Source organism: Papio anubis, chromosome 16 (genome assembly GCF_008728515.1).
Source record: "Papio anubis isolate 15944 chromosome 16, Panubis1.0, whole genome shotgun sequence".
Classification (NCBI taxonomy): Eukaryota; Metazoa; Chordata; class Mammalia; order Primates; family Cercopithecidae; genus Papio; species Papio anubis.
This window is the reverse complement of record NC_044991.1, coordinates 34,415,982-34,427,525: the sequence shown is the minus strand read 5'-3', so window position 1 is coordinate 34,427,525 and position 11,544 is coordinate 34,415,982. Positions and strand designations below refer to the sequence as shown.

Sequence of the window (11,544 nt, the reverse complement as noted above, 5' to 3'; positions counted from 1 at the left end):
ACCCTGATGTCCATCCCGGATCATCGCCCCCTTGTTTAACAATCCCTGGGCACCACATTCTTCCCTCTTAGCCTGTTTCTTGTCCTTCTCTATCACCCTAATCCCCCAATTATAATCTTATTAATCTAAATCCTGGTGCAAATCCCCTTCCTCCAAGAAGCCATCTCTGGTCAGTCCCATCTAATGGCACTTGTTCCTCCTCGCAGCCCAAGGCATGCGGTGGCTCTTCTGCAGCAGTGCTTTATAGTGGTCATTCGTTACACTTCCTCTCTCCCCTCCTAGATGATAACGCCTGTGCAGGCTGGCTCACTGTATTTCACCCTTGTTTTGTCACCGCACTTGGCACCTGGCAGCCTTTCAGGAGATCTCTGTGGAAGGAGTTGAAACAGTATGGGACTGGGAAAAAGCACTGGACTAGAAGTAGGATTTGCTTCTGGTTTGAACTGCCAGGCACACTGTGGGCTCCCTGCCAGCATCATGCGCTTCTTCTTCCATGCTGGCAGAGCCTGCTTTTGTTGAGATAAATGCCCTCCACGTGGGCCAGTGTTCCAATGGAAGTGAGCCTCATCCCCAATGCCAGGGTTCGGTGTGGGTTCTGGTTGGTCTAACCCAGTGCTTCTCAACCGAGGGCTGTTTTGTCCTCCAGGGGCTATCAGTCAATGTCTGGCAACATCTTTTATCATCACGACTAGGTGGGATACTACTGCCATCTAGTGGGGGGAGCCCAGGGATGCTGCTGAAACACCAGCGCACAGGAGAGGCCGCCCTCCACCTCCTAACAAAGAATTATCTAGCCCAAAATATCAGTGGCGCTGAGAAACCTAATTAAATTAATCATGGTGGTCCCACTCCAATAATTGGCTTCAGTACGATGAGAAACTTGGTCTGGTTGGCAGCTGGGTTGGAAGGTGGGGTGGGAGAACTGAGAACTGAAACAAATACAACAATCAAAGCAGGCTTCACCATCACTTGAAAACAGAAAAACTGTACTGAACCTGTGCTATGCAGCACAAATGATCTAGCTCAGACCACTCTAACACCAACTACCTACGTGCTTCATGATACGCCCATGAGCTGACCTCCTGGTAACTCCGAATGGACTTACATATCCCAGAGATAAGGTCGCTGGTTCCTCCAGTGACTCCCCTTGTTAACAGATTCTGACCAATCCCCAGCAAGACTATCTATGGACTAACTCCAGCCCCCAAACCCCACAAGGACTCTCCCATGACTCCCCCATTTTGAGGAGCCTCACAGGTCCTCTGGTGTATTTCTTTGCTGCAGCAAGTTCAGTAAACCCAACCTACTGCCATTATTTTTCTTATGAATGTGTCCCTGGGTGTTTGCAGTGCATGGGCGTTAACACTGGGCATGGAACACAAATAGCTCCAATGCAATGGGTTCAAATGTTACGGCTGGGGTGTGTTTAAAGTGCCTTGAAGACAAAGAGGAAGACGTTCTGCTTGGGAAACCGGGAGAAGAATTTTCAGCAAGGATACTTGAAGTGGGTCCTGAATGATAAAAATAATTGGCCAAGTGGAAGTGAAGAAGAGTGTATCACAGCAAGAAGGAACCTCAAGGACAAAGACAGCCAGGCATGAGATTAGACATGGTAAGTCATCCTGAGTGTCTGAAATGGGGGTTGCAGAGCAAGAGGGACAGTCCAGACAGGCAAGAAGGTGTCAGACCATACAGCACTTTGTTAACACTATCCCTGATTTAATGGCTGTACTGGCTATTCTCAATGACACAGAATGAAGTAAAATGTTGCCGAGACTTGAATTATTACCTGGGATCTCTGGAGAACTGGATTTGCACAGCTCTCCACTTCCCTCAAGCTGGTTCTTCAGCTCTTTGAATTAATAAATAAAAAACATTCACATGGAATTCTAGTGCCATCTAGCACTTAAAAAGGTAATGGCATGTTTCTGTCAGGAATGCCTCCAAGAGGAAATTATTTCTGTTAGTAACACTGCATTTTGAACGTGGCTTTTCCAGACATGATTCCTCGTGCCACTGGTAACAGGCTTTGATTTCTTCTGCCTGGAAATCCTCCCTGTCACTTCCTCCAGATTCGATTTCTCTTTCAATCCCTTTGCCTGTCAAATGCTCTCACAAGATCCAATTCTTCCCCTTTCAAGCAATTATTACGTTTGATAATTTTACATGTCTATTTTATGACGATGGTCTGATTGAAGTCATCTTTCCCACTAGCTTAATTTCCATAAGCCTAATTGCCTTGTCTGTGATTTGCCCACCATCATCTCCCAGCACCTGGGAACATTTCTGGTTCACTGCAATACTGTTGAAAGAACGATCCCACTCTATGCTTTCTTAAACTTCGTTAGTGATAATTTCTACTTCTACCTGGCCTTTGCTTAAGGGTAACCCTTAATACACTTTATCAAAACTTAATAAACTTTATCAAATGTCTGTTGTAATGGTCACAAAAAGATTTAATACTCAACATCTGGCCTTAACCAGAGGGAAATATTTTCTAGCCCGTTTTCCCCTTAACCGGATGAGTCGGGGAAGGACGTAATTTTCAGGCAGAGGTGACTTCGTTCCAAGGGTGTGAATGCATTATTTTTGACGCTGCCCGTAAGAGCAGGGTCGCTGACATTTCATAAACAGCGCCATCCTCTCTAACGATAAAAGTGGCCAACATCTCGGGCCAGCAATTCCCAAGTGCGTCATGAGCATTCCCGTCCTCAGAAACGTAAGACGAAGGCGGCATGCGCAGGGACTGAGCTAGGCGAGCCCGAGGTGGAACCACTCGTGTTCTGAGCTCCGGAGTCCGAGACGGGCGGGGACCTCAGCAGCTCCCGGTGCTCGCTCTGAGCGGTTTCCGAGCGCCGCTCCCGGGCGCTTAAAATTCGCCTCCGAGCGCCGAAGAGCGACGCGCTGGAGACCGCCCGCCCATGAGGCCGGAAGGGGCGGGACAACGCTGCGGATTGGTCCCTGGGCTCAACGTCATTTCCGCGCGCCGGGGAGGGCGGGCCTGGAGCGTGAGCCGTTGCTGCTCACTGCGGGGTGGTGGCTGCTGGGCAGGCTGGCGCTCATACCATGAGCGAGGCGGACGGGCTGCGACAGCGCCGGCCTCTGCGGCCGCAGGTCGTCACGGACGATGATGGCCAGGCCCCGGAGGCTAAGGACGGCAGGTAGGCCGGACTCCCAGACCGGGCGCTGGAGCCGGGCCGCGAGGAGTAGAGGGCGATCCTCCTGGACAGCGGCGACGGCAGTAACAGTAACCTGGGGATGTGGTGCAGAGCGCCTTGTCCGAGCCCTCTCGTTTCATCCCCCCAGAAAACTCATTTTTCCGAGGAGGAAGCAGACTCCGACAAGGCGGATGTACCTGCCGGGTCTTTGAGGTTCGGGTGCACCCAGCGCCCAGTCGCGGCGTTATCCTCGGCTCTCCGGGACCCTAGACCGTCTCGCGCCGCTCCTGCGCCTTCCCTCCCCTCACTCCTGCCCCACCCTGCAGCGCGGTTGCTTCCTCGCCTTTCCCTCGTTCCCCTCGCGCTGTCATTCCTTTGGCTCATCTGATCCCCCTGGGCACAGCTACCTGGCCAGTGTCTTGCGTCTTCCTGGTCCCTCGCTCCCACTTTCTCGAAGGGAGGAGGTCCCACGAGATGCTGGGGTCCTGCCTCGTTATCCGGCGAAGAGATGGCTTCTACACTTGCTCTTCTGCACCTGCCCCCCTCACGCTGCGTGACCAGTCCTCACCGCGGTTCTTGGAAAGAGTGGAGAACAGAAGTGACATTGTAGGCAATTTTTGTGAGAATTCAGCCTTGCAGTTTTTCCCGATAGGGATGGAGAAACATAGGAAACTGTAGTTGTTGACACCTCAGAAATACCAGGTTTTGTCCTTTAGCCTCCTCTACCATCTTCTAGAATATAAGAATGTTATGTTTTGTTAGCTAAAAACTGAATCATGATCCGCAAATATAGATTTCAATGTAAGATACTTAAAATTCGCTTTTCAATTATGTGTGCTAAATTTCATAACTTTTAAGTTTCAGGGAGAATCAAGAGGCCCCATAGACCGAGCTTGAAGCTGTGGAACAGATTGACTTATATTTGATAGAAATACTGGAAATATTTGTTCAGTAATGTGCCGAAGGTGGTGGGGTACATATGAATGAGCGACAGTTTTTGCCCCTGTAGACTGAGTTTATTGACTGATGATGAGAGGAACACATTTAAAGGAGAATGATGGCAGGGAGGAGCATTTAGGCTCTAGAGAAGCAATTTAGAGAGAAGACTTTGCGGTGATAGTTGACCTTGGGCCAGTGAAAAGATCGGGAAGATGCTCCCATATATCCTGACCAACCATCCTGGGTTGCCCTGTACTGGGGTTTCCAAGGATGTAGAACTTTAAGTGCTAAACCTGGGCAAACTGGGACAATTTGGTCACCCTACTTACTGTGAATTAATCATCTGTTGATGGTTGAGGAGCCATTTAGAATGGACATGCGAGAATTGGCAACACTTTCCTACGGAAATCTTGAAGACAAGCCATTTGTACCTGAGAAATGAAAGAGCAGTGGCCTGAGTTTGTCATTAGGTGCAGTGCGTTGAAAACCAGGGCATACAGCCCCTGAGAGCGCTGATTAGGTGGTCCCAACTCTCAAGTCTGCTGGCTCACACCTCTGGCCCCAGGGCAGAGCAGTAGACTTAATTGTTTTTTTCAGGTTCTCTGTGGGGATTTCTTTCATAATGACTAAGTAAATCTGATTCTAAAGTCATCTTTTACTGCTTGATCTTTTCCAGTGTGCCTTTTACATTTATGTTATTTCCTTGACTTCCCTGTCCATGAACATTGTTCCTGTTTCCCTGTGTTTGTCCTTGTTTGTTTATCCCTTTTCTGTATATTTGTAATGATCTCTTTCAAAGTGAGGTCTTGTCACCACCCTTCCTTTCTGCGGTTATTATTGTAATATGTAGCTGTTTTTCTTATTTTTCTTCTGCAGCTCTCCTATATTTTTCATTTCTTTTGTGGTCATTTCTAGTAGTTCATGTAATAGTATTCTTGATTACCTTAAAACTCAAGGGTTCAACATAAGCCAGGGAAGCCTGTGTATAGTGGGTGAAGTAAAGGAATCTAAATTCAGAAGTAAAAATACGAAACTGTTAGAATAAACTTTAGCACTTTAGATGTGCTAAATAGAATAAAGGAAGCCTTGAAAGACATGTTACTAAACTGACAGAACTAAGACATAGATTTTAGCAGTGGTAGGGACCCCTAGCAATACGTTGGCTGGTCTCCCAACTCTTGGCGTGAAAAGTGGGTGTTTGCTTTGTTTTGCCGATGAGATCATTGAGGTCTGTGTGTGCGAGTTAATTTATATGAAGTTACAGAGAATAGAGTCAAAAGAGAAATGAATGAAGAAGGATAGAACCGGCAGCTGGACAATGATTGAGAAGTATATTTTTTAAATTATGCTTTGGAAATAAGATTTTATGCCAAAGCTCTTGAATTACTGTATTTAAGATATAATGGAGAATTTGATTGGTAAATTCTTTTATTTAGTGTGGAACATAGATGAGCTAAGCACTTTAACATACCAGTGCAAGCTTATAATTATTATTTGACATTGATTTCCCGAAATGCTTTAGAAACTTAATTGTATTCTGTGGAACTGTTCCTTTCTCTTTGGAACACAGTTCTATCTAGGAAGAGAACTATTTAATGTCCGTATATGACTCTTTAGGGATGCAGAATAAATACATTGAGGATTTAATATATTTCAGTACATTAAATTCCATATAATTCTGCTTTTACAATAAACTGAAGGATTTTAGTCTAATTAAAAGTCTCTGCTAGGTCCATTTTCCTTTTTCCTCTTGAAGACTGAAGAGTAAGGGAGGAAGTATGGAGAAACAGATGGGGCATTCAGGAGTTCATGAGGAGTCAGGCAGCTGGAGTGTTTGTCTCAGCTTTGTCCCAGGTGTGTATTTTCAGATAGCTTTTTAAACTTGTTTCTTGATTTCTTATTTTTTTTTCAAGGATAAAGTGATGAATCTAGGAGCCCCAGTTTAAAGGATTGTGAAAAATGAACAAATTCAAGATGCTGTCACTAAAAAAGATGAGTTGATGCTGTTTGGCTTTCTCAGGCTTCAGGGATCACCTTGACACTTGAGATTGCTGGTATCTCATGGATTTGGGGCTATCAGGTTTTCCACAACAATCACAGGTAAATTTTGATCTCTTGGAGTCTGCTTGTTGGACTTCAGTTCAGGACCCAAGGCCCTGATGTCCTGTGTGCAGAGTTAGAGCATACCCTTCAAAATCTGCCAAAGTGGCTGGTGAATCTACGGAAGATTGTGTAAATCGCAGCCCAGCCAACAGCAGTTGTCAAATCCTGTTGCATCACTGTGGTTGTGCTCTTGCCTTTAGAGAGTGTAGGCAATTTCAGGGTGCAGATGTCCTCATGGAGATGGGCATCCCTCCAGGCTCTTCCGAGAGATTGGGGCAAACAAACTGATTTCTCAGACTGCACCTGGGAAATAAGTTGCCAGCGTTCCTGGATGTGTCAGCACAGGTTGGGAACCTGCAGTGCTTTGTCAGTGAAAATGGATAGGGATCGATACAGTGTCCTTTATTTTAGTTAAAAAAAGAGTAAGAGGGAGGCAGACACCAAGAAAAGACAGAATAATTGTAGTTAACTGTGAGTTTACAGGAAGCAACACTGACGAGGGCCTGCCAAAAAGTTAACGAACCTTGGGCTAAAATAAGTGTGGCACCCAGAGCAGGGGTCCAGGAGCTGGGCTTACCTCGTTTATATAACAAGCTAACTCCATTTCAAGTGCTCAGGAAGCACACATGGCTAGTAGCTATTGTATTTCCATCATTGCAGAAAGTTCTATTGGACAGTGCTGCTCAAGGAGTTTTGTTTAAATTTAAGCTAGTATTTCTACTATGTGAGCACAGAACGTTCCAGTGGAGGCTGGATGCTGATCGGGTGAGGTTGGGGAGATGTTGGTGAAGTTTTGACTGGGAAGGGAGCTGGATAGAGTGAGTGGTGTCCAGCTGCACATGAGGAACAACGGATGAAAGAGTTCGCAGGCCCGCCCTGCACCTACCAAACCAGAATCTCTGGCCCAGGTCATCTTGATGGAACCCATCCAGAAGTTGGCTGCCTTTGGGAACAGTTGCCTGAAATACTTCTCCAGCTTTAAGAGAGTGTTACTGCTAGATCCCCCAGCACTGGGACACAAATCTTTGTCTCTGGACTTTTGGCCTCCTTTCTGGCTGTAAGCCCCGTGGCTTTCAGTCCTGGCTGGACTTTTTGTTCAGGACATAATTGAGACTTCATTGTGTGAAGGGGCAACCAGATATTTAAATGGGGTGCCACCAGCTCTGAATCAGATTACCACATCAAGATTTTAAAAATGTAAGCTGCAGTGTCGTAAAGTAGAGGTCACAATGTTGGAGTCAAGACAGATGAGGAAGATCTGCCTTAGGTAGAATCAGGTTAGGCAAGGACAAACAAAGTAGTGCTTTGGCCAGATTGTTACTTTTTGTAGTGACGGTCATAAGGTGAAAATACAATGCACCTTCCCTAGAGGTACTCTCCTCTACTGGGAGTGGGGTGGGTGAGGGCATCAGCTTCCTTTAAGGACAGGAACATCCCTGTTGGACTCAGTACCAGACTGCAGTGAGGGCAGCTCTCAGGGCTGGCAGCCACACATATTCACCATCCACCTTTCCGTGTGCTTGTCTCTCTTTGGGATTCACACTGTCAGAAGCGTTTCTGTCATTTACTTGTAACCAGCCCTGCTTTATTGTACAAGTACTTCATTTCTGTTGTGTTGGAAGACTTTAGGTCACTTCAAGAAAATCACTTGGGTTGAAGAGTGTCCTAGCCACTGGTGTGGCAGTTTGCATAGTGGAGTCACTGACTTTTTTTTTTTTTTTAACATCTTTATTGAGATGTAATTCACATACCATAAAATTAACCTACTTAAAATGTTCAAATCAGTGATTTTTAGTATAATGGCCAGTTTTGCAGTAATTACCACAATCTAAGTTTAGAACATTCTTGTCACTGTCACCTTTCTTTTTAGTTGAAGTGAAATTCGCATAACATACAATTAACCATTTTAAAGTGCACAGTTCAGTGATATTTAGTGTATTCACAATGTTGGGCAACCACCAGGTCTCTCTGCTTTCAAAACTACTTCATCACCCCGTAAAAGCAAGGTGTTTGCCTTGTACCGATTAAGTAATCACTCTCATTTTCCCCTCTCACACAAATGTTCAACAGATGAGTGGGGCTGGACGTGGTTGCTCATGCCTACTCATTTCAGCGTGCACTTTGGGAGGCTAAGGTGCGAAGACTGAGGCCAGGAGTTCAAGACCAGCCTGGAGAATGTAGCAAGATGTTTTTTCCACAAAAAGTAAAATAATTAGCCAGGTGTGATGCACACCTGTAGTCCTAGCTACTTTGGGAGGCTGAGACGGGGGATCACTTGAGCCCAGGAGTCTCCAGCCTGGTCGACATACTGAGACCGTGTCTTTATATTTAAAAAACAAAAAATCAGATGAGTGGGCAGCAAGTTGTGGTATATACATATGTAATCAACTGGTAAAAGGAACCATGTACATATACATACTGCAACTTAGATGGGCCTAGAAAACCACACGGAATGAAAGAAGCTAGTCATGAAAGGACACGTATTGTATGATTCTGCTTATGTGAAATGCTTAGAATAGGCAAATCACCATGAATTTTCACAGAGCTTTCGAACTCCAGCTCTGAGGGCTCTAGGTCTGGGCATCCTCCCCTCCCTCCTCTTGCTCTTGGCAGGCAGCGCTTCTAATGGTGACTGCAGCCATAGAGTCACATCTGGCTCTCAGTCGCGCTTTTTCAGCTCTTGCGTTGTCTGTGGGAAAGCCGCTTGAGCCTTTCCCTGCCCACTTCCCTCATTTGTGAAAGAGAGAGAGACCTGGTTCCATCTGGTTGCCCACGTAAAGCGCATTTCTTGGCACACTCTCATTTTGACTGTTTGCCATTCCTCTTTTCCTGGCCCTTACTCCTTTCCCTGCTGCAGACCTCTCAGGTTGCCTGAGCCTGCCATTGTGTCAAGTCATAGTTCTGTGCTTTGTAGACATTTTTATGCCTGTGGTGCTTATACCCTTGACTGATGTAAGTCAGTCACATTAGAAGAAGATTATTTGGTCCTGGGGTTTGGAGACAGGACTGGGAGGGAGAGTTTGACCTGACTTTTCCCTTCATTCTCACCTGCCCTCTTCTAGGAACTTGGGCTCTCTTGGCCTCTCCCTGCTTGGGTCTGTGGCATTTTGTTTGGGTTTGTACGGCCTGGACCACCTCCTTTCCCAATAAAAGGGGTAAGGACTGTCTATGTGGCATTTTTACCTGGCCTCAAGTGTACGGGGTGAGCTCTGAACCCCTTACGAGTGAAGAGGAGGAAGTTAGGGACAAAATTCATTTTTGGAAGATTATTAGAAGAAAAATAGACACACAATTCTCATCAGCAAAGGGAAATGCCAAAGGAAGAAGGCAGTGGTTAACACTGCCCTCGGGCCTGTTCTGCTCTGGAGGAGGAAACCGCAGGAGAAACCGGGCCTTGCCTTGATCACTGTGCTTGGAAATGTCCTCACCTGGGTCCAGTTTCAGTGTGTAGAAGCTCTGCTTTCCATGTAACTGCAGGATATGATTCAACCAAGCTTTCTACGACTGTGTTACAGGATCCACTTTGCTCCAGTTTCCAATCCCATGCTCCTGACCTCCTTCCGCACCCTCCCCAGCAGTGCCAACAGTCTTTGTGCCCAGTTAGGTGTTCTCCAAGGCGATGGTTTTTTCCTGCTATGCTCCTCTCTTCCTTCTGAGACCTCATGAGCCGAGTCTTTTAACATCCATAGTTTTACTACTGTGTTCAAGGAAGTCTAGGCTTTTTCTGTGCTGCTCCTCAAAATTCTTCCTTCCTTCACCCACAACTCTATTCCAAAGCTACTTCCACATTTTTTTAGATATTTGTTACAGCAACACCCCACTTCTAGGGTGCTGGAAACTAGTTTATTAGAAAACTGTTAATTTTTATGGCTGCCATTAAGAATTTACACAATGAGTGTCCTGAACAACACAAATTTATTATATAATAGTTCCGTAGGTCAGAAGTCCTGGGCAGGTCTCGCTGTGTTAAGATCAGGGTGTCAGTAGGGCTTTGTTTCTGGAGGCTCTGGGGAGACTCTGTTTCCTGCCCACTCAGGTTGGTGGCAGAACCCAGTGCTCTGCAGAGGTGCTGTCCACGCGAGGGACACTTTGTGAAAGCTGCTCCCTCTTCTTCCCCTTGGTCTTTCGTTTGTCTTATTTCCACCTACCCCAGTAGAAATAGAGGGATTTATTTTCTTTTCTGCTTTATTCGTTTGTTAAAATCATGCATGTTCAGGAAGTTACCCTGCCGAACACCCCGTTTCACACTGGGGGAAACTGTGGGTTTTGGAGTGGAGAAACTGGCCTGCAGTTAGTTCCCTGGCTGGTTGTTGGGAAAGAGGACTTGGCCTATATGTTTCTACACCATATCCGGAACAGAGTTTAACACGTCTAAGTGGCAGAAGACTACACTTCTGTCAAAAATCAAACCCTGCCCCCTTAAATCAAGTCTGTTTTGTTAAGTGTGAGTCTTTTTCCTTTGTCAACACTTTAATTTTTTTGATGGAAGAAAAAAATTCTACCTTAGGAACTCATGATTTTATTTGTTTTAAGTTAATATTAATGTCAAGCATTTAGTATATTTGAGTTCAATTCATGTAAGCTAGTAATGATCCTATGAGGTTTATTAGTAGGAAGAGGCTAAATGTTTTCACTTGTTTGCCAGGTGAGAAATACTGTATTTGAAGATTGGTTCAGAGATATTTAAGGCACTACTGGTCATTTGTCCAAAAACTTCACCCAGGATTCCCAGGGAAGCTTTCACAGCTTCCCAAGGGTTTAGGAGTGGTGACTTTGAATTATAATTTAATAGATCCTGTGTAGATAACTGTCAGTATCTGTCAGACTTCTATTAGGTTGAAGAGCTGGGATTTCCTTTTGATTTCTTAAAAGTAGGTTGGGAAAAGTGATTGGGGAATTGGATCCTCAGGAAGTTGTTCTGTTTCCATTTCTTTCAAGAATTTAGTTGTCTCTTTTATCTGTGAGAATCTTAGGGCTGCACAGTACTGAGTGTTGCTGCTTTGAATCCATGCACGGGAAATCGTAGATTTTGAGAATTACCGTGTGTATCATTTACATCATTAGAACTCTTTTTCCCCATGACATTTTGTGTTCATCAGTTCTTTGAGTTTGCCTTCTTTAAAACCCTGCTAGAGGATTCAAGATCTGGAAAGTAACTGATCCAACGTATCCCACACAGGGGAAGCTGGAAGATTAAAAAGAAGAACAACAACAAAAGTGTGTTTGCCAATCCTAGCAAACAGTGCTGAAGTTTACTCACAGGCCAGAGGTCGGCCACCTTGCAGTGGAGAAACTGGATGAGTGTCCCTGCTCCTGCTGGGAGGGCTTTCGGACCGGCCAACCT

The 11,544-nt window shown here is 45.5% G+C and overlaps 1 protein-coding gene across 1 annotated transcript in view; it reads left to right on the top strand.

The window, feature by feature from the left end:
• Window positions 1–2,781: 2,781 nt before the first annotated feature.
• Window positions 2,782–11,544, top strand: part of APMAP (adipocyte plasma membrane associated protein) — a 143,710-nt gene continuing 134,947 nt past the window's right edge. The window contains exon 1 of the mRNA XM_003905173.5: window positions 2,782–3,161. Coding sequence (XP_003905222.1) covers window positions 3,067–3,161 — 95 coding nt within the window. The 5' untranslated portion in view covers window positions 2,782–3,066. The remainder of the gene's footprint in view (window positions 3,162–11,544) is intronic.